Source organism: Heptranchias perlo, chromosome 6 (assembly GCF_035084215.1).
Source record: "Heptranchias perlo isolate sHepPer1 chromosome 6, sHepPer1.hap1, whole genome shotgun sequence".
Classification (NCBI taxonomy): Eukaryota; Metazoa; Chordata; class Chondrichthyes; order Hexanchiformes; family Hexanchidae; genus Heptranchias; species Heptranchias perlo.
In genome coordinates this window covers 56,515,481-56,539,521 of record NC_090330.1, presented here as the reverse complement: position 1 = coordinate 56,539,521, position 24,041 = coordinate 56,515,481, and the positions used below count along the sequence as shown (strand labels likewise).

Genomic DNA, 24,041 nt, shown 5'->3' with positions numbered 1-24,041 from the left:
CCTGCAGGGTGTCTGGGTGATATGCCTGTTGTGGTTGAATAGCTGCCAATGTGTGTGACCTGTGAGTTGTGGGTGTTCGGCTTGCAACAGTGGTAATGTGCGAAGGTGAGAGGAAGGTGACTGAAAGAGCTTTTATGCAGGTGGGTGATGGGGGGTGTAGTGCGTGGAGCTGTGGATGCGGCTAGTGATGCAGATGGTAAGAGATGCCACTTGACAGTTGACCTCACTCACCTTGACCACTCGTGTCAAAGCATTGAACTTCTTCCTGCACTGCTTCCAAGTGCTTTGCACCTGGCATTGACTTCGTCCCCTACTGTCTCGCGAGCATATGTCTGGAGGGCCTCTGGCCCCCCCTGCGGATATAGGATGCCCCTCCTTCTGCCCACCTCTTGCACCAAGGTCTCCAGTGCATCAGCACAGAACCTTGGTGCATGCTCTCTCGCAGGCCTGGTACAAACTCAGATTAGCAGATTGGTGAGGTCTGGCGTGTAGGTTGGAGGATGTGGGATTTACTAGTGCTCAACCTTTATTCAATGTTTTAACATAACTCAACAGTTTGTAAACATAGGGACGGGACCTGCATCTGTGTTTTACATGTGCGATGTCTGATCTCTGTTCAGACACTGTGCAGACCTGTATCTTATATTTTGCATGCAGGCTGCCTTTAAGAGGTGCGAGCCACTCACGTGATATCAGGGGCCCTCTGCTGGTGAGAAGTCACTAAACAACACAGCTAGGCCTGGCTGCTCGGCCAGAATCAGGTAAATGACAAGGCAGCACGAATCTCACGTGCTGCCTGCATCGGAATGACCGGGCGCAGGTTAATCCGGGCACCGCGACCCCCGCGCCTGGATTTGGGGGTTATCGAATTTAACCACCTAATAGTCCAAAAGTCCACAGAAAGGTAAAATGTATTAGAAGACTGGAGGGTGACACCCCTCTTCAAAAAAGATGGGGACAAGCCAAGAAATTATTGGCTAGTCAGTCTTACTTCAGTTGTTGGTAAACTACAAGAATTGATAATACGGGATGAAAGTACCAAGCATTTGGAGAAACATGAGCCAATCAGTGCAGATTTCTAAAGGGTAGGCTGTACTTAACCAACAGTACAGAATTATTTTAAGCAATAATAAAAGACGGATAAAGTGAATGTACTGGATGTGGTTTATATGGATTTTCAAAAAGCATCTGATAAGATACTACACAAGAGACTTACAGCGAAGATAATGGCATTTGGAACTAAGGGTAATGTGGCCATATGGAAAGATGGTTGGGAGGTAGAAAGCAAAGGGTAGGGATAAAAAGAAGTTTCTCAGAATGCGAAGGTGTGGCAAGTGGTGTAACACAGGAGTATTGTTGGGGACTATATTTTATACATGGGCCCAGAATTTGCTGGAGCAGAGCATCTCACTGCATGCCCTGTTAATTAGACTTGTTCCTGCAGCCTTCAGCTCAAAGATTTTGCCCACAAAGTTGCTGGAAGTGTGAGCTGATAACGGCACAGCGAGGGCCTCTGAGACCTGAGTGAACAATGGGGCAAACAGTGCATCTCCCTAACCAATGAGATTAAAGGATTGAGAAATAAACAGAGGAAGGTCTGAGAAGGAGGGTGAATTAGAGTGGGTGAATTCAATGTCAAATCAGGTACAGAAAGAGAAATAGAGAAGGAAAGAAAGATTGGATTAAGAGGGGGAGAAAAAAGAGACAGAAAGGAAAAGTAAGAACATTTTTTTTAAAAATTAAATTTTACATGTTTAAAATCTCCAACAATTCACAACCTGAAGGAATAAGACTCCACACTTTTAATTGTTCACTTTCTGGGCAAGAGGTTGATTGGCAGTCATTAACAATTATCACATCAGTAAAAGGGTACTTATGCTGTTAATTACCAGTCTTAACTTTCTGTGGCGAGTTTAATGGGCAATTAATTTGCAATTCATGGGGTATCTCTTCCTCACCACAAGTTTCTGGCCCATTTTTTCAGCAAATTCTGGGCCATTATATATAAAAATTTGTGCCATGATTGTGAAAGACTGCAGGACGACATAAATAGGTAAGCAAGATCAGCAGATAGATAGAAATGTAGAAAAATGTGGGAAATATAGTTTGGAATTAAGACTAGGGAAAGAGAATACAACTTAAATAGTAAGATTTTAAGTGGAATAGAGAAGCAGAGTGACCTTGGTGTGTCACTACATAACAATAACAACTTGCATTTATATAGCACCTTTAACATAGTAAAACATCCCAAGGCGCTTCGCAGGAGCGATTATCAAACAAAATTTGACACCGAGCCACATAAGAGATATTAAGACAGGCTTGGTCAAAGAAGTAAGTTTTAAGGAGTGTTTTAAAGGAGGAGAGAGAAGTAGAGAGGTGGAGAAGTTTAGGGAGGGAATTCCAGAGCTTAGGGCTTAGGCAGCTGAGGCACGGCCGCCAATGGTGCAGTGATTAAGGACATAAGAAATAGCAGCAGGAACGGCCATACGGCCCCTCGAGCCTGCTCTGCCATTCAATAAGATCATGGCTGATCTTCCATCTCAACTCCACTTTCCCGTCCTATCCCCATATCCCTTGATTCCCTTAGCATTTAAATCCCACACTCACCTGACGAAGGAGAAAGCCTCCGAAAGCTTGTGATTTTCAAATAAAACAGTTGGACTATAACCTGGTGTTGTAAGATTCCTTACATTTGTCAACCCCAGTCCATCACCGGCATCTCCACATCATTCCTACATTACAACAGTGACTACATTTCAAAAATACTTCATTGGCTGTAAAGCGCTTTGGTACATCCTGAGGACGTGAAAGGTGCTATATAGCTACAAATCTCTTTTTTGTTTTTTGATGATTTTTACTTTCAAGTGTAGATGTGCAAAACGCAGATGGTTGATGTGTATGCATAATGATAGCAACTGTTTTTTTGTCAGCTTGTCTCTCCCTCTCTCTATTGGCTCAGAGTCACTTTCCAATGTCCCTTTATACCATAACTATGGTACTAGTTTATATTAGGTTAGTGTTGCTGCTGAACAAATTGATATTGAATTAGATGGAATTAAAGAGCTTCCTTTTATGTCTGAGGTTTCATCAGCAATTCATTAGTAAACTTGATGCGATTCATTATTTTCTTGCCTGCTAAGGTGGTGCCCTGGGAAATACAGCCATAATTCTAAATAGGGTTTGAGGCTGTTGAATACAGAACAAATAATTCAACGGAAGTATTTAGCAAAGCAGCGCTGTAGATTTTACATCGGTTACTAGTAGCCACATAAAATCGGACTATTGCCTCACCAGCACCGATCTCTCCCAGTTTTCTACTCTATTCTGATTTCTCTAGCAGTTTTAAATTTGTGATCCTAACTGGCCCACACTTTCTGTAATGCTGCAATGCAAGTCACCCCCCACCCCCAAACCCCTTTTTGTAAATGGGCAACAAATAAAACCATAATCAAAAAAAAAACCAATGAAAGTCCAATAAAATCTAAACAATATTACAATATTGTAAAATATACTTTGTTCATAATGATCATAATGTAATAATCAGAAAACAAATTTTATTCATTAATCAAAAATTGGCTGGCTCAACCTTCCCGAAGGAAAATGTCTCCAAGAAAACAGTTAGTTTTAGTCCTCTGGCAGCCAAGAGATTTTTCTATGGATACTTATTGGGCGATTGAATCTTCTCTTCAGAAAGCAGTCTGTCACAGACCCCTATGTTAAGTACTTGATCTCATGCTGGAAATAGTAATAAAATATTGATTTTCTAACACAAATCCTTCACAAAATGTTTGACATTCGAATCCTACTGAAATCCTGACAGAACCCCTGGAAGCTTGACCTACTTCAACAACTGCCTTCTGTCGAAACAAATTTTCAGACAAACTCTATGTAGGAAACTGACGGTAAGACTATTGGCACAATTCAATGGTTTACAATGATATTAAATAAATGATATAAAATGCCTAGATGTGTGGTGTTGAAACAATACAGAGGTGCTGTTTCACACACTGGAAACAATTCAGGGTCTTGGTGCTTTCAACGGTAGGAGAAGACAAGAAATTCAAAAGAATTCAATCAGAGCCTTTTTCATTGCACTGGCTTTGTGCTGATGACCATCTGGTCAATAGCTTGACCCAAATGGTAGAGCTCTTGCCTTGGAGTCAGAAGGTTGTGAGTTCAAGCCCCACTCCAGGACTAAATCACACAATTTAAGCTAACACACAGTATTGAGGGAGTTCTGCATTGTCAGAGATGCTGTCCTTCAAATAAGCTGTTAAACGGAGGTGCCGTACTCCTGGTCTGGTGGCTCAAGTGGACATTAAAGGTTTCATGGCTGTAAATTGCTGCCATCTTTATGTACACAATAATAATTTTAAAATATTTCAATTGTATATGAAGTACTTTGAGACCATTCTGAAATAAGGCGCTACATCAATCCAAGGGAAAAGATTAAGAGGGAGAATCATCATTGAGGCACAATGCTGTAACATTCATTGCCTGATGTCAGGGCTTCTCTGGTGAGGCTTAGGAACTAATCAGCTTCCTGGAAACAGTGCATGGTGTAGTGAAATGAGGGGAGAAAACACCAGATCACAAGCAAATCCCTGTGATCTCTGCATGCAGTGTAGAAACGGCTCTTCAGATGGCAGTTGAAGTATTTATTGTATTCTTACTCAAGTTAAGTTTACTTCATTGCAAGAATAAATGCATTGGGAAGAAATTATGAAAAAAATTATTTACATTGCATAAAGATCTTGGACCAGAGCAACATAAAATAATGTTATCATTTCTGAACCTTATTCAGCACTTGAACTGAATTGTTTATTTGATATATCTGATCTTCCTGGTACATAATAATCAATAATTATAACTGCAATCTGTCTTCAGACTGTAGTAATAAACAATGCTGTGGCATAGAAATACATGCATCACATTGGTCACAAAGTGCCATCTTGTGGCAAGTTTCTAATAAGCAGTGATGATCACAATGGACTAATAATCCAGAGACATCGGGCTCCATTTTCACACCCGCGATCGGGTGCGTTCGTGGTGGGTGCAAAAATCAGGGATTCCCGGGGCGGGTCGGAAGCCCGGCTCCAACCCGTCCACTTCCGGGTTTCCCACTGACGCGCTCACATGTGGGACACCCGCCGGCAATTAAAGCCGACAGGGTGCCACTTAAAGTACTTCAACAGGTACTTCAGGTTGTTTACAGACCTGATTGACCTGTTATTTTAGCAGGGATGGGATTTTGCAACTGACTGAGACTGTTTCCTGTACTGGGGGAAACACTCCCAGTTCAAATGGATGTGTTGCAGCCATCAGCCTGTGGCAGCTGCAAAGGTCCATTTGACAGGTCGGGGGAGGGGGGGGGTGGTGGGAGACCCTCACTCATTGCAGGAGGCCACTCTGTCACTTTGGACAAAGTTTGGCCTCCACCACCCTCCTCCTAACAACAAAATTCACCAACTTGCACATTTACCCCAGTGTCCAGACACATGTACCTACCTTGCGGACCCCCTCAGATGTACATCTTCCGGATGGGGGCCGCCGTAGCTGCAGTCATGACCTCCTCGGAGGGCGAACAGAATCACCGGCCTCGCAGTCCACCTTTGACACGTGGAGCTCCACAACATAGTGCTGTGACACACCCACCTGCACAGCAGGAGGGAGGGCAACCGCAGAGAGAGATGCGTCGCAGAGGGCACTACCCTCCCCACAGGGTCCACAGACCGAGGCTTGGCTTCCTGGACCTCTCTGAGCAGCAGTGCACACGGAGGCTCAGAGTCACTCGACATGTAGTCGTGGACATCTGCAGCCTCCTTCATGCCGAGCTGCTCCCGGCTGGCCCGAGCACCATCTTCTTACCTGTTGCTGTCAAAGTCACCACTGCCCTCAACAACTTCTCCTCCGCATCCTTCCAGGGTGCCACTGGGGACATCGCCGACGTCTCTCAGTCGTCTGCACAAAAGAGCCCTGCAAATACACCTACACCCACTCTGCAGTGACACAATGGGTGGCATCAGTTGTGGGTCTTCATTGTGATCCTCAGGAAAGGGCATTATTGCACAAACCAGACAAGATTCGCAAAGACGTGGCAGTAGTGGTGCCAATATAATATGTAATGTGAGTTGATCAGAAATTAAATATAAGTAAAAACCATGACAAACCCTCAAACACCCTTGTGCATCCCCTTCATGCTCACGACACGTTTGCCTTACGCTTCCTACTGCACATATGTGATGCATGCCCTGTGGCTGCAGCACAGGTAGTGGCAGGTTGAGTGAGGCTGACTGTGAAAGAGATGCATGAGAGGGTGAGTATGAGATAAGAGCCATGAGATTGTATGAGGATTGGGTTGAGTACTGGCGAGGTGAGTAAGTGCAGGTAAGATGAGGATGAGGTTTGAGTGGGTGTGAGGAGTGATGTGACAGAGTAGTGTTGGCAGTGAGGAGATGTGGGTTGGCGGCGGTGATGTAGGGGAATGAGTAAGTGTACTCACTTTGGCTGACCTTCTTAGGTCATTGCAGCATCTCCTGCACTGTATGCAGGTGGGCGATATGTTGGTGGTGCAGGTGACCTCCTCTGCCACCTCGAGCCAGGCCTTCTTGCTGGCAGAGGCAGGCCGCTTCCTCCCGCCCGCCGGGGAGGGAAGATCTCTGTCCTCCCCCTCCTCCTCACCCCATCCAATAAGAGCTGGAGTGAGGCATCATTAAACCTGGGAGCTGCCTTCCCCCTGGGCTGCTCCATGCTGTAATATTTCCTATTGCAGCGTCAGTCAGTGGAGGACTGCCCCTTTAAATAGGGCTCCTCCAGCTGACAGACCTTACTGCACATGCGCAGTCCACCCGCCGCGCAGCTTAGCAGCGGGGAACCCGGAAGAATAGGTAAGTGGATCCAATCAGTCTGCGATTGCGTGCGGGGCAGACTGATTTCACCGGGCGCGTTACCCACGTGCCCAATCTACCCCCCGCCGCCATGTAATATCGAGCCCATCGAGTTCAAATCCTACAATGCCAGTTTCAGTATTTGAATTCAGTATTTTAAAAAAATCTGAAAATAAAAAGATGTTATCGGCAAAAAGTGACCATATGTCCTTTAGGAAAAGAAGCCTGCCATCCTTACCCAGTCTGACCTATATGTGACTCCAGCCCTACACCAAAGTGGTTGACTCTTAACTGCACTCTGAAGTGACCTAGCAAACCATACCGTTGTATCAAATAGAAGAAGGCCCACCATCGCCTTCTCAGAGCAACTAGGAATTGGCAATAAATTCCGGCTTTGCCAGTGATGCCCACATCCTGAGAATAAATTAAAAATATTTTTTTAAAAATTGATTTTAGAAATCATCAAGTTTACAGCACAGAAACGGGCCATTCGGCCCACTGGTATATGCTGGCATTTATGCTCCACATGAGCCTCCTCCCTACATCACCTAACCCTATCACGATACCCTTGTATTCATAAGAACATAAGAAATAGGAGCAGAAGTAGGCCAATCGGCCCCTCGAGCCTGCTCCGCCATTCAATAAGATCATGGCTGATCTGATCCTAACCTCAAATCTAAATTCATGTCCAATTTCCTGCCCGCTCCCCGTAACCCCTAATTCCCTTTACTTCTCCCTCATGTGCTTATCTAGCTTCCCCTTAAATGCATCTATGCTATTTGTCTCAACTACTCCCTGTGGTAATGCATTCCACATTCTACTCTTTGGGTAAAGAAGTTTCTCCTGAATTTCCTATTGAATTTATTAGTGCCTATCTTATATTTATGACCTCTAGTTTTGAATTCCCCCACAAGTGGAAACATTTTCTCTATGTCTACCCTATCAAACGCTTTCATTATCTTGAAGGCCTCTATCAAGTCACCCCTTAGCCTTCTCTTTTCTAGAGAAAAGAGCCCCAGCCTGTTCAGCTTTTCCTGATAAGTTTTTCCGCTCAGTTCTGGTATCTTGTGAATCTTTTTTGCACTTTCTCCAGTGCCTCTATATCCTTTCTATATATGGCGACCAGAGCTGTGCACAGTACTCCAAACGTGGTTTACCTAAGGTTCTATACAAGTTTAACATAACTTCTCTGCTTTGCAATTCTATTCCTCTAGAAATGAACCCCAGTGCTTGGTTTGCCCTTTTTATGGCCTTATTAACCTGCGTCGCTACTTTTAGTGATTTGTGTATCTGTATCCCGAGATCCCTTTGCTCCTCTACCCCATTTAGATTCTTATTATCTAAGCAGAATGTGGCCTCCTTATTCTTCCTACCAAAATGTACCACCTCACACTTATCTATATTGAAATTCATTTGCCAATTACATGCCCATTCTGCAAGTTTATTAATGTCTTCTTGCATTTTGATGCATTCTTTCTTTATATTAACTACACTCCCCAATTTGGTGTCATCCGCAAATTTTGAAATTGTACTTCCAATTCCAGAGTCCAAATCGTTAATGTAAATTGTGGGCAACAGTGGTCCCAGCACTGATCCCTGTGGGACACCACTTCCCACCTTTTGCCAGTCTGAGTAGCTACCCTTAACCCCTACTCTCTGTTTTCCGTTTTGTAGCCAGCTTGCTATCTGCTCTGCTACCTGTCCCCTGACTCCACATGCTCTGACCTTAGTCACGAGTCTGCAATATGGTACCTTATCGAAGGCCTTTTGAAAATCCAAATATATTACATCTACTGCATTATCCATACTACTTTGTCTGTTACTTCTTCAAAGAATTCAATAAGGTTAGCCAAACATGACTTTCCCGTCTGAAATCCGTGCTGACTATTCTTTATTATATTTTCGGTTTCTAGATGTTTTTCTATTACATCTTTGAGTAAAAATTCCATTATCTTTCCTACTACCGACATTAAGCTAACTGGCCTATAGTTCCCCGGACTGGTTGTATCTCCCTTATTAAATATAGGAACCACACTGGCTCTCCGCCAGTCCTCTGGCACTATTCCCTTTTCTAATGAATTTTTATATATATGTAATAATGCCTCTGTTATCTCTTCCCTAACTTCTTTGAGTATGCGTCTGGACCAGGGGTTTTATCCTCTCTAAGTTTGATTAGTTTATGAATTATCTCCCCTCTTTCTATCTTAAATGTCTTTACATCTTTTTTGATCTCTTCTTCTAATGTCATGCCCACTATGTTAGTCTCCCTGGTAAATACTGAGGCAAAGTAATTATTCAATATTTTTGCCATTTTTCTGTCATTACCTGTGAGTTTATCTTGTGTATCCCTTAGTGGCCCTATCCCTATCCTGATTTTTCTTTTGTTATTTACTTGTCTGTAGAATATTTTACTATTTCTTTTTATAATCCTTGATAATTTAATTTTGCAGTTCCTCTTTGCTTTCCTAATTGTTTTTTACTTCTTTCCTAACCTCTTCATATTCCCTTTTGACATCCTCTCCTTTATTGTCGATGTACTTGGAGTATGCCTCTTTTGTTAGTTTCAATTTTACTCATGTCTTTATTTATCATTGGCTAGTTTGTTCTTTTTTTTTTTAAGAGGAATATGTTTCTCCTGAACTCTGCTGATCATTGTTTTAAATATTTCCCACTGCTGTTCTATCTCTTTGTCTGTCAAAAGTTTGTTCCAGTTTACCTTCCCTAGTTCCATTCTCATCCCCTCAAAATTAGTTTTTTTCCAATCTATTACTTTGATCTTTGTCTTACTTATGTCTTTATTTTAAACCTTATGATGTTATTCTCGCTATTGCTTAGATGTTCCCCTACACTTACTTCTCTTATCTGCTCTGGTTCATTTCTTATTACCAGATCCAGCTGTGATTCCTCTCTTGTTGGGCTTCTCACATACTGCATAAGAAAGGAATCCTGTACATACTGTAAAAACTCCATTCCCCTTTCTCTACTTCTTTTCGCTAATTTATTTAGAGGTAGTTGAAATCTCCCATGATTGTTATTCGATGTTTTTTTACTCATTTGATAGATTTGTCTACATATTTCTTCCTCCATTTCCCTTCCACCAATAGGTGGTCTGTGGAATATACCTATTAACGTGATCGATCCCTTCTTATCCTTTATCTCAATCCATATGGATTCTCTATCAATCTTAATATAACTATGTCTCTTTTTTCTATTGCCATTATGTTGCTCTAATTAGTGCAGCTACTTCTCCCCCTTCTTCCTTCCCTATCCTTTCTAAACACATTATATGTTGCAATATTTAACTGCCAGTCCCATTCTTTATGTAGCCATGTTTCAGTTATCCCTACTACATCTGGCTCCTTGCTATGAATTATTGCCTCCAGTTCCCCCATTTTGTTTTGGATGCTGTGCACATTGCTGTACAGGCAATTTAATTTGTTTTTAATAATTGTTCCCCTCACTTTATTTTTAACAGTCATTTTGTACTTATGTTCTGTATTATTTTTCAATTCATCTAAAAAAAGGTCAAACTTTACAATCTGTATTCGAGGGACAGGATATGAAGCTCAAGGACAAAATATTCCAGTTGTTTTTGCTTGCCCTTAGTTGCGGTGTCTGTAGAAGCTAAAAATAGGAGCATCTCATATACTTTAATCAGATTTTTCCCTCTTACTTATGCTTTGACTTTTTTTGCATTGCATATTTTCTAAAAAGTTATCCCATAAAAATATATTTAGTTAATGGGTACGATAACTCTGAAGTTAGAACCATGGATAAAGCAAATTTTAAGAATGCTTGGGGTGTGCTGCTTCAATTTTTGACACTTACTGATTGATTTAGAAGAGCTTTTTATCATTTTATATATTTAAATGTTATTTGAATTCTACTATTCTATTCAAAATTAACAGATGAGCCATTGTTTTGTACTGTCTAATAGGCAATGCACACAGATGCCTTGTATCAATTTTGGTTTGCTCTCGGTAGAAAAACAATGGGCCAGAATTTGCTGTAGCAGGGCATCTAATGGCGTCTGCCGTTAGTTAGACCTGCCCCTGCACCCTTCAGCTCAAAATTTTTGTCCACTAAGTTGCTGAAAGTGCGAGCTGATAATGGCACAGCGAGGGAAACAGGGCATCTGGGACCTGAGTGAACAGGGCAACTAACGAGATTTAACCAATGAGATTTAAAGATTGGGAAATAAACAGCGGAAGGACTGAGAAGGAGATTAATTAAACGGGGTGAATTCAATGTCAAATCAGGTACAAAAAGAGAAATAAAGAGAGGGAAAGAAAGATTGGATTAAGAGAGAGAGAGAGAGAAGAGACAAAGGAAAAGTAAGAAAAAATGTAAAAATTTAAAATTTGACATTTTTAAAATCTTCTAAAACAATTCAAAAACTCAAGGAATGAGACTTCACACTTATAATAGATAATTTTCAGTGCCAGAGACGTTGATTGGCAGTCATTAACACTTATCACAAATTAAAAGGGAACTTACTCTTGTAATTACAAGCCCTTATATCTGCGGCGGATTTAGTTCATATCTACCGTGCAAATATAGCAACTTTACGACATTCAATACACGTCAATGGTGAGGCAGACAGTGAAATGCCGTTTTTGCGAAGCTAAGGGCGGAGCGGCGCAGTGCAACTTGGACAGCAACTTTTGGATATTTGCATTTAACCGCACATCTGCCCCTCGCGTGAAGTTGCTGTACCATTTACGCATAAATAACGCCAAGCGCCATTAGCCTCACTGTTATATTGGGCCAAATTTTGCTGTCAAAATGTCAGACATCAAGTCACTTATGCTGAGCCTCCCACAAGCGTATACTATTACACATGCCATATTATAGTGAAGAGTATGCTCTTGGAAATTGAACTATGTATTGGTTTTGGTTTTGGTATTGGTTTGACACACTGGCCTTTCATTTCTGGATCTGGAGTTTGAATCCAGCCCAGAAAGATAGAATGGGACTACATTCTGTGACAGCTATCATGGTTCTTTGTAAAATGAATTTGGTCAATCAACACCCAGTTCTTAGTGGCATACGTCCAGAGTCCAAAAATGCTCACTAGCTGGCATCTCACTCAAATAAAGTACAAGGTAGGCAAGTGCAGAAAGTAGGAAAAAACAACATACTTATGCAGATAAGGAATATTCTTCCAAGGTTTTAGATTTAGTGATCCCATTCATTTGGAACAAGGCTCCTTGCTGGGATATTGAAATCTTACATTTATCCTGTATTATTATGGCAGAATTTAACCTATGTTATACCTGATATTGGTGCCAGAAGTGAAAAAGTGTTCCATTTCCCAGCACTGACATATCTTACCATGGTAAGTTCAAATATTTACCAATAATAAATCAATCTAGAATCGTGTGGTTGGCAGGAAATACATACGACCTCGGGCAATCAATGCATTTTGTTTGGTCAGGAGTGACAACAAGAACAATCACCTGCATTTATATAGTGCCCTTAACGTAGTAAAACGTCCCAAGGTGCTTCACAGGAGCGTTATCAAACAAACTTTCACATCAAGCCACATAAGGAGGTATTAGGACCAAAAACTTGGTCAAAGAGGTAGGTTTTAAAGAGTGTCTTAAAGGAGGAGAGAGAGGTAGAGAGGCAGAGAGGTTTAGGGAGGGAATTCCAGAGCTTAGGGCCTAGGCAGCTGAAGGCACGGCCGTCAATAGTGGAGCGATTAAAGTTGGGGATGCACAAGAGGCAAGAATTGGAGGAGAGCTGAGATCTAGGAGGGTAGTAGGACTGCATGAGGTTACAGAGATAGGGAGGGGTTTGAAAACAAGGACGAGAATTTTAAAATTGAGGCGTTCCTGGCCCGAGAGCCAATGTAGGTCAGCGAGCACAGGGGTAATGGGAGAATGGGACTTGGTGTGAGTTTGGATACAGACAGCAGAGTTTTGGATGAGCTCAAGTTTATGGAGGGTGGAAGATGGGAGGCCAGCCAGGAGACCACTGCTATAGTCCAGTCTGGAAGTAACAAAGGCATGGATGAGGGTTTCAGCAGTAGATGAGCTGAGGCAGGGGCGGAGACGGGCAATGGGGTGGAGGTGGAAGTAGGCGGTCTTGGTGATGGAGCTAATCTGTGGTTGGAAGCTTATCTCAGGGTCAAATAGGACGGCAAGGTTGCGAACGGTCTGGTTCAGCCTCAGACAGTGGCCAGGGAGAGGGATGGAGTCGGTGGCTAGAGAACGGAGTTTGCAGCGAGGACCAAAGACAATGGCTTCAGTCTTCCCATATTTAGATGGAGAAAATTTTTGCTCATCCAATACTGGATGTCGGACAAGCAATGTGACAAATGAGAGACAGTGGAGGGGTCAAGGGAGGTGGTTGTGAGGTAGGGCAGGGTGTCGTCACCGTACATGTGGAATCTGACGTGTTTTCGGATGACGTCGCCAAGGGGCAGCATGTAGATGAGAAATAGGAGGGGGCCAAGGATAGATCCTTGGGGAACTCCAGAAGTAACGGTGTGGGAGTGGGAAGAGAAGCCATTGCAGGTGATTCTCCGCCACGACTGAATAGATAAGGATGGAACCAGGCAATGGCAGTTCCACTCAGCTGGACGATGGAGGAGAGGTGTTGGAGGAGGATGGTGCGGTCAACCGTGTCAAAGGCTGTAGACAGGTCGAGAAGGGTGAGGAGGGATAGTTTATCATCATCGCAGTCACATAGGATGTCATTTGTGGCTTTGGTAAGGGCCGTTTCAGTACTGTGGCAGGGGCGGAAACCTGATTGGAGGGATTCAAACTTGGAGTTGCGGGAAAGATGGGCATGGATTTGGGAGGCGCCAACACATTCAGGACTTTGAAGAGGTAGGGGCCAATATTATAAGCAGTCATATCTTCTCACTGCACGTTTTACAGAAGACAACAATGCAAAAAACGTTTTATTCTGTATCATAACCCGATAGAGGAAAAAACATGTTTGAACTAGGCATTAAAATGAATGAAGTAGGTTGTAATGCTGTCTTACCATTATCATCACATGAGTCAGACTGGAAGGAATTGAGTGACTGGACTTCAGAATTGCTACCTTTTGTACTTCCTGCAAAGCCTGCTGCATCCTCAACAATGTCCACTTTCCCTAAAGCCAGAAGATGCAACACAGTTAATATAGTTCATTCATTTTCTTTGTTCTACTCTACAATTCTGGTACTGAAAGGTTTCCATACAAGAATAAGTGGGGACACGATTTTACCTTGCCAGTTTTGCTCAATAGCGTCACTGTTACAATGTGCAGGGCCAACTTTATTCAACAGTATCTCAAACAAACAAACATATTTTAATCCCCAATAGAACAAAAAGCAAAATACTGCCGACGCTGGATATCTGACATAAGAAAAGAAAATGCTGGAAACAGTCAGCAGGCAGACAGCATCTGTGAAGAATGAAACAAAGGGTTAACGTCTCAGGTCGATGATCTTTCGTCAGAGTTCTGATAAAAGGTCGTTCACCTGAAACGTTGCTACCCCAAAACTGAAATTAAAATTATCCACAATATGGAGAACAGTAAGAGAGTAACGGAGAACTTTTTAGCTCCAGATAATGACTTTTCTAATATATGGAAGTACACGTGGAGAGACAGGTACGGGATGCTGATAAAGTAATGTTTTAGTGTTAGATGCTCTAAGCCAACAAATTGGGGGCGAAAAGGAAAGGGTTAGTCAGATTGGCCTGAAGTCTGTTAGTGGAATACTGCTATTGATTTGTGTTTATATTGTAATATTATTATTAGCCTTTATTTGTTAAGCAGGGAAATATGATTCAATTTTAAAGTAGTGACCACTGAAGCTTTGAACTGAGACTGACCCTACGGCACTAGTAGGTTTCAATATGAGGTAATAACCTACTGAATAAGGGAGCTTAATTAAAGATGTGCCATTGCATGCTGGTCCTAAGGTTCAGGGAGCTGTAATCACTGATAATGGGTGCAAGGACAAAAGTTAGTCTTGCAAAAAGAAAACATTTGGGCAACTGCGGAATCAAAGATATGCTTATAATTAAAGGTTTTTCTTGATGGAATAGCAATTATATGTAACAAGAGCAAAATTAATGACAAGATAACAGAGTAAGGGAATTAAATCGATCTTGTTAGCCCAATGGATAAACAGCACATTACATAAGGAATCTTGGTTAACATCTAAAGTTGTTGATGAGGGATAGGTTCAATTAATTTCTCTAAAATGGAGTTGTATTTTAACTTTTTACATAATCATGTAATGCAGAAACGTGTGAATTGTTACGTAGTCAGGGTGAGAGAAATGTATAAAAAGTGGTAGAGTATTTGGATTCGTAAAGGCCAAGATACTGAGCTCACAACTATAACATGCTTGAGTCTCCAACCCAATCATCAGGTGTCATTGTAACTACTATCATTTAAGTGTATGTTTAAGTACTGTTGCATGTACTGTTGCTTAATAAACCTATGAACTCTGACCTCAACATTTAAGAACCATATTGATTTAGAGGTAGAACATCAACTCATAAATAAAAACCATCCTCTAACAATTTCAGTGCACGTAACCAAAATCAGCTAAATTAACTGGACTTCACGCAGAAGTGACTTCTTATTAATACAAATAACAGTTTTCATTTGTAGTTTTAAAGTGCTTATTTTACACCTGCAGATTAATGTTTCTGCAGAAACTGACAATCCAATTAATTACCAAAGTTCATTCTCAGTAAGGACATCACCTCTGGTTAAAAAACTGACACCCTTAATCTTACCTGACCCTAGCTGACTGAGTCACAGAACAACAGTGATGTCAAAATCATAGGGACATTTAATTCATTTGCTTCTTACTCCCAATTGAAGGAGGAAGCATGGAAATGAGCTAGCAGGATATGACAGATACAAAGGAAAGGACACACAAGGAATAACAGTTATAACAAAGACAGGATATCCTTATCATCTCAAAACAAGGACAAGAAAATATTCGTTACCATCTCTGTCTGTATCCCAGGTGTTCTTTCTCAACGAATCACAGTCAGAAACAGATCGAGTGACTGATGGGAGATTTGGGGCCACACTGCACACGACAACACCTCTACGTGTAGTCAGTAGTCGAGGAGAATCAGGGTGAAAGGTGCTCATTTCTTGGTGTTCCACCCTCATTCCATCAATCTTGTCTAAATTGTTTCTTGAATCACTATGGAAGCATGGTGTGTATGCCATAGGCCTAACTGGCACTTGAGGAGGACCTCCACTTTCTTGGTAAATCTTACGACTATCACCATTATTCCTTGTACCCTTGAACTGAATGCCATTAGGCTTATTAAGCAGTGCTGCAGTTGCAGGGTCCTGCACAAGTGTAATGTTGTTACGTGCATGTTTCTTGAAGACCTTCTTTCGGAAAACTGCAAAAAGTATCACCAGTATCATTAGAACTAGTAAGACCACGGCTATTCCAATGAGTTCCTCTTTTCCAATGTAGGGATGTCCAGGTTGTATATTGGGTACAACTACAGGCCTGAGATCACAATAGAGGCCTATATATCCTGAAGTGCAGTTGCATTGAAATGAGCCCAATGTATTTAAGCACGTTCCTCCATTTTGGCACTCTTCTATGTCACATTCATCAATGTCTTCTTCACACCTACAAGAAAAATAAATGAGCTTTAAATTATCCATGCCCTAAAGTCTATTCTATCTGTTACATATTTTTCCCTTTTTATGCATGCTACTCTCACTAAGGTAGTGAGTTTTACTAGTAGTTCTCTCATTTGAGTTTGTTCTTGTTGGTGTTTTATTTTTAATCTTTTGGCAGGATTACATAAATTTCTGCCTTTTTTGGTCTCATTAACTGAAAAACAAATTGAATCCTTGTTTCACACAATTATAATGGCACAGATAATATATGACACGCTGCAGAATGTTTCAGCAATTTTTTTGTCATTTGAAGATGGATAAAAATAAATCATTTTCCACTGGCTGATGTTTGTTTATTCTTTCAGTAAAACTTTTCTCCATATACCATGGATAACAAAAACAATCTAGTGGCAGAAGAACCCATTGGTTGAGTTTTAAGGATACCTGTCTCCTTTAAGAATACAATTCATCATGTGATCTTAACCTTTCTTGTGCCTTTAGCATCCTGGTGGCATCTCAATTCTTCCTGAACAGTGTGTCAATTTAACATGTTTGTCAATCAAATGGGCGCAATATTTAATTTATTGCTATGATTTCCTTTCAAATGTTTAACATGTATTTATATATTTTATTGTAATAATCTACTAATTAGCAGTTACCGACTTCCAAATGATCCCAAGCACCTGGAAATCAAAATGTGCTTCGAACTGGGAGCTGAAACAACTCAGCAAAATTGAACACTGGTGCAGCATTGTGTATGTAAAGAAGAAGGTTATATATAAACTCACATCAAACCCACAAATCCTTCTTTGCAGCTGCAGATAAAATCACTGCCTATTGGATTGCAGGAGCCCCCATTCTGACAGGGGTTTGGGTAGCAGGCTGTGACTTCGGTTTCACATTGGTTTCCTGTAAACTGTGACAGGCAGCTGCACTGATAACCTGTTGAAGCAGAATAGCATGGACTTCAGTATATTGTATCTAATACTTCACATTAGGGATATGACAAAACCTTGCCTTGGGCAACAGAAGAAATACACAGAAAAGCAGGAATATTTGATTTTTAGCTTTGCCTTCCCTAAGGACTATTCATATCAGATTTTTGCCTCATTGCTTCCTGCTTAGATATTGCTGCACCACAAACCCTACTCTGCTCATGGATTCTGCCACTGACACTCTAATTAGCTGATAGTAGATACTTGTGATGAGTAGAGGGTGGAGTGACTCTCCCTCTGAGTTTTCTCTACTTCACTGTAAAGCACCTCCCTCTTGACAATGTTGCGGAGATTGGGAATTCAGCTTGTAGGAAAACATGGAGGCAAAATAACTCCTACCACTCTATCACTGGAGTTTCAATGTGCTGTGCCAACATGTGGAGTGAAGTTAAGCCATATAATATTAGCACACAAGCGCATTAATATGTTTGCATGCTAATAATGTATCGCACATTTGATCCAGCGGTGATGAAGGAGTGACGATATATGTCCAAGTCAAGATGGTATGTGACTTGGATGAAACGTGTTCCCATGCGCCTGCTGTCCTTGCCCTTCTAGGTGGTGAAGATCGCGGGTTTGGGAGGTGCTGCTGAAGAAACCTTGGCGAGTTGCTGCAGTGTATCTGATAGATAGTACACACTGTAGCCATGGTACACCTGTGGTGGAAGGGCAGGACGTTTAGACTAGTGGATGAGGTGCAGATCAAGAGGATTACTTTGTCCTGGATGGTGTCGAGCTTCTTCAGTGTTGTTGCAGTAGCAAGCGGAGAGTATTCCATCACACTCCTGACTTGTGCCGTGTAGGTGATGGAGAGGATTTGGGGAGTCAAGAGGAGAACCAATTGTTGCAGAATAGCCAGCCTCTGAGCTGCTCTAGTAGCCACAGCATTTATGTGGTTGGTCCAGTTGAGTTTCTGGTCAATGGTGATCTCCAGGATATTGATGATGGGGAACGTGGCGATGGTAATGCTACTGAATGTCAAGGGGAGGTGGATAAGCTCTCTCTTGTCGGAGATGGTCATTGCCTGGCACTTGTGTGGTGCGAATGTTACTTACCACTTATCAGCATAAACCTGGATGTTGTTTAGGTCTTTCTGCAAGCGGCCAAGGACTGCTTCATTATCTGAGGAATTATGAATGGAGCTGAACAGTGTGCAATCATCAGCAAACAGTCCCACTTCTGAACTTATGAAGGAGGGAAGATCATTGATGAAGCAGTTGAAGATAGTTGGGCCAAGGACACTGCCCTGAAGAACTCCTGCAACATTATTCTGAGGCTGAGATGATTGGCCTCCAACCATTTCAACCATCTTCCTTTTGCCAGGTATGACTCTAGTCAGTAGAGAGTTTTTCCCCTGATCCCCTTTGATTTCAGTTTTATTTGGGATCCTTGGTGCCACATTTGGTCAAATGTTGCTTTGATGTTAAGGGCAGTCACTTTCACTTCGCTTCTGGAATTCAGCTCGCGTCTCTATTTGCACTAAGTCTGTCATGAAATCTGAAGCCGAGTTGTTCTGGCAGAAGCCAAATTGAGCATCGGTGAGCACATTAGTGATGAGTAAGTGCCGCTTCACAGCACTGTTGACGACTCCTTCCATCACTTTGCTGATGATTGAGAGTAGGCTTATAGTGCGGTAATTGGCTGGGATGGATTTATCCTGCTTTTTGTGAACAGGACGTACCTAGGCAATTTTCTACATTGTCAAGTAGATGCCAACATTGTAGCTGTACTGGAACAGCTTGGCTAGGGACGCAGCTAGTTCTGGAGCTGAGGTCTTCAGCATTACAGCCGGGATGCTAGCGAGGCCTATAACCTTTGCTGTGTCCAGTGTACTCAGCCATTTTTTAATGTTACATGGAGTGAATCGAATTGGCTGAAGACTGGTACCTGTGATGATGGGGATCTCAGGGGGAGGCCAAGAAGGATTGTCCACTCCTGGCTGAAGATGGTTGCACATGTTTCAGCCTTGTCTATGCTCACATGCTGAGCTCCACCAGTGTTGATGATGGGTATGTACATAGTATCAATATGTTACATCATAGGAGGCCGCTATTCGGCCCATCGTGCCTGTGCCGGCTCTTTGAAAGAGCTATCCAATTAGTCTCATTCCCCTGCTCTTTCTCCATAGCGCTGTAATTTTTTTCCCGTCAAGTATTTACCAATTCCCTTTTCAAAGTTATTATTGAATCTGCTTCCACCACCCTTTCTGGTAGTGCATTCCAGATCATAACAACTTTACGTAAAAAAAATGTTTCCTCGTGTCGCCTCTAGTTCTTTTGCCAATCACCTTAAATCTTCCACTGGAAACAGTTTCTCCTTATTTACTCTATCAAAACCGTTCATGATTTTGAACAGCTCTATGAAATCTCCTCTTAACCTTCTCTGCTATAAGGAGAACAACCCAGCTTCTCTAGTCTCTCCACATAACTGAAGTCCCTCATCCCTGGTACCATTCTAGTAAATCTCCTCTACACCCTTTATAAGGCCTTGACATTCTTCCTAAAATGTGGTGTCCAGAATTGAACACAATACTCCAGCTGAGGTCTAACCAGTGTTTTATAAAGGTCTAGCATAACTTCCTTGCTTTTGCACTATATCCCTCTATTAATAAAGCCCAGGATCCCATATGATTTTTTACAGCCTTCTCAACTTGTCCTGCCACCTTCAAAGATTTGTGTACATATACCCTCAGGTCTCCCTGTTCCTGTACCCCGTTTAAAATTGTACCATTTAGTTTATATTGCCTCTCCTCATTCTTCCAACCAAAATGAATCACCTCACATTTCTCTGCGTTAAATTTCATCTGCCATGTGTCTGCCCATTTCACCAGTCTGTCTATGCCCTCCTGAAGTCTGATACTATCCTCCACATTAGGAACATAAGCACGGGAGTAGGCCATTTAGCTCCTGGAGCCTGTTCCACCATTCAATGAGATCATGGCTGACCTGACCTAACTCCATGGGCTCGAAGTTACCAGGCCTGCGGGTTTCCGGCGGGTTGGGTTTCGGGAGCGTGGTCAACATGAGAATCCCTACGTGGTCAGTTTTCGGTAAAATATTAAAATGTCTACGTGGCAAAGAAGCAGAATGCAAAATGGTTAGAAAGGGTTAATTAGTTAGTAACTGAGATTGGTACAGGTGGCCTGGCCTCCTGCTGGGCCATATGTTTGCGTAGTCAGCAGGTTTGCATGGTCTTATCAATGTAGAGTCTTTGATGTGATTCAAGGACTGGTCTGAATGTCTCCATGTTTATGGCAGATCAATATAGGTAACGAACTTAGCCAAAGTTGAAAGACATTCCAGGTTGGGAGATAAGGAACAGAAGGGACAGGGAAGAACATTCCAAGTTGGAAGGTGAGGAAGTATCCCCTTTGATGTCTAACAGCAGCATGATCAGCACATGGACGATTTATGATTGGCCGGAAATAATGTAACCTCGCATGGCAACCTATGCCCGGCTTATGATTGGTGTTGACCCTCGTTAAGTATGTTCCAACCCTATTGATTTGTATAAAAACGTGTGGATTTCTGTATGTTTCTTGTTCTTGCTCTGCCAGCATAGAGGGACTCTATCAGGAGTCCAAATCAATGCTGCAGACTAAGAACCCTGCTATTAAAGTTGTGTTGAACTTTAAAATGTATTCGACTTCAGTTTTTACTGAACCAGACTGAGGGGAAAGAATCCGGATCGTCAAACACACTCGGTGAAATTAGTGGGTTGCCCGTGCGATCGTAGCAGGCAACACACTAATAGGAATCAATTACCTGCTCCTCCGGGGTCCGCGCCGCTGGTCTGCGCGTCGGGCGGGCTGCGCATGCGCAGTACGATCTGTCAGCTGGAGGCGCTCTATTTAAAGGGGCAGTCCTTCACTGACAGATGCTGCAACCAATGGAACAAATTACAGCATGGAGCAGCCCAGGGGGAAGGCTGCTCCCACTTTAATGATGCCTCACCCCAGGTATCATCAGATGGGGTGAGGAGGAGGGGGACGACAGAGATCTTCCACCCGGCGGGCGGGAGGAAGCAGCCAGCCTCTGCCACCAAGAAGGCCTGGCTCGAGGTGGCAGAGGGGGTCACCTGCGCAACCAACATATCGCCCACCTGCATACAGTGCAGGAGGCGCTGCAATGACCTCAGTAGGTCAGCCACAGTGAGAACACGAAGTCTTTCCCCTACACTCCATCTGCCACAACACTGCCCCCACCCCACATCTCCTTCGGCACCGCCAACACTACTCTGTCACATCACCCCTCATACCCACTCAAACCTCATCCTCATCTTACCTCCACCTACTCACCTCGCCAGTACTCATCCTGCCACTAACACGCGACCCAATCCTCATACAATCTCATGGCTCTATCCCATACTCACCCTCTCGTGCATCTCCCTCACGGCCAGCTTCACTCAACCTGCCACCACCTGTGCTGCAGCCACAGGGCATGCATCACATATGTGCAGTAGGCAGCGTAAGGCAAATGTTTCGTGAGCATGAAGGGGGTGCACAAGGGTGTCGGAGGGTTTGCCATGGGTGTTACCTATATTGAATTTCAGAGCAACAAACAGCACACATTATATTGGCACCACCACTGCCATGTCTCCGCGAATCCTGTCTGTTGTGTCCAATAATGCCCGCTCCTGGGTATCACTATGAGGACCCACCACTGATGCCACCCATCGTGTTACTGCAGAGTAGGTGCAGGTGTATTTGCAGGGCTCTTCCGCGCAGATGACTGAGAGACATCGGCGGTGTAGCCGGCTGCACCCTGGAAGGATGCGGAGGAGAAGTTGTGGAGGGCAGTGGTGACTTTGACAGCGACAGGTAAGCAGTTGGTGCTGGGGCCAGCCAGGAGCAGCTCGGCATGAAAGAGCCTGCATATCTCCACGACTACATGTCGAGCGAATCTGCGCCTCCGTGTGCACTGCTGCTCGGAGAGGTCCGGGGAGCTGCGCCTCGGTCTGTGGACCCTGTGGCGAGGGTAGTGCCCTCTGCGATGCGTCTCTCTCTGCGGTAGCCCTCCCTCCTGCTGTGCAGGTGGGCGTGCAACAACACCGTGTTGGGGGGCTCCACATCTCTGCGGCGGATGGCGTGGACTGCGAGGCTGCTGGGGCTGGTCATGCTCTTCGTCCTCCGAGGGTGTCCACGCACCACCCATCTGGCAGGTGTTGGTGTGAGGGGTTGTGCAGGGTAGGTGGGTGGTTCCTCGGACTGGGGCTGCAGTTTCGTGTCGGTCTGTCCTCTGGCTTGGCGGGGGGTGGTGGGGGGCAGGGGTTGCCCTATGTGACGCGGTGGCCTCCTGCGTGAGTGAGGGCTCTCCCCCATGGAGTGCACCTTGGCACCTGCCACAGGCTGCTGGCTGCAACACGCCTGGTTGGAGGGAGACTGTTTCCCCCAGTGTGTGAAACACTCTGCGATGCAGGTAAAATCCCACACTTCCTCTTTTGACAGCTGATTCAGCTCATTAACTGACCTCAACAAGCAAGGTAAGTACTCTCAAGTGGAACCCCGCTGGCTTTAATTGCCTGCGGGATTCCCACCAGCGGGGGCCACGCACCCAGCCCCGCAGGTCATCGGGGAACCCGGAAGTGGTCGGGATCGCGGCGCGATCCGGTCACGTGACCGCATATCGGGATTTTCGGGGCCCCCCCGCTGGAAACCCGCAGGAAACCCGACCCTAAAATCGAGCCCCATATATCCACCGTAGCCCCATATTCCTTAATACCTTTGGTTAACAAAAATCTATCAATCCCAGATTTAAAATTAATAATTGAGCTAGCATCAACTGTCGTTTGAGGAAGAGAGTTCCAAACATCTACCAACCTTTCTGTATAGTAGTTTCCTAACTTCACTCCCGAGAGTCCTGGCTCTAATTTTTAGGGTATGTCCACTAGTCCTAGACTCCCGAATCAACGGAAATAGTTTCTCTCTATCTACCCTATCAGTTCCCCTAATATCTTGAAAACTTCGATCAAATCACCCCTTAATCTTCTAAATTCCAGTGAATACACTCCTCGTTTGTGTAATCTCTCCTCGTAATTTAACCCTTGGAGTCCAAGTATCATTCCAGTAAATCTACGCTGCACTCCCTCCAAGGCCAATATATCCTTCCTAAGGTGCGGTGCTCAGAACTGAACACAGGTGTGGTCTAACCAGGGTTTTGTATAGCTGTAGCTCAACTTCTACCCCCTTGTATTCTAGTCCTCTAGATATAAAGGCCAGCATTCCATTAGCCTTTTTGATTATTTTCTGTACCTCTCCATGACATTTTAATGATCTATGTACATGGACCCCTAAGTCTCTTTGGACCTCCACTGTTTCGAGCTATTTACCATTTAGAGTGTACTCCGACCTACACTTTTTAGGTCCAAAGTGGATGACCTCATACTTGCCTACACTGAAATTCATTTGCCACAGTTTTGCCCATTCACTTAATCTATTAATATCTCTCTGTAATTTTACGCTTCCGCCTACACTGCTCACAGTGCTGCCTATCTTTGTGTCATCGGCAAACTTGGATATGTGGCTCTCTATCCTGTCATCTAAGTAGTT

General features: G+C 43.4%; 1 protein-coding gene across 1 annotated transcript in view; it reads right to left on the bottom strand.

Moving 5' to 3' along the window:
- fat3a (FAT atypical cadherin 3a) overlaps positions 1-24,041 on the bottom strand; it is a 465,040-nt gene that overhangs the window by 23,978 nt on the left and 417,021 nt on the right. Inside the window, exons 22-24 of the mRNA XM_067986342.1 lie at positions 17,288-17,441; positions 15,854-16,506; positions 13,884-13,994 (exon numbers count right to left, since the gene is read on the bottom strand). Coding sequence (XP_067842443.1) covers positions 13,884-13,994; positions 15,854-16,506; positions 17,288-17,441 — 918 coding nt within the window. The remainder of the gene's footprint in view (positions 1-13,883; positions 13,995-15,853; positions 16,507-17,287; positions 17,442-24,041) is intronic.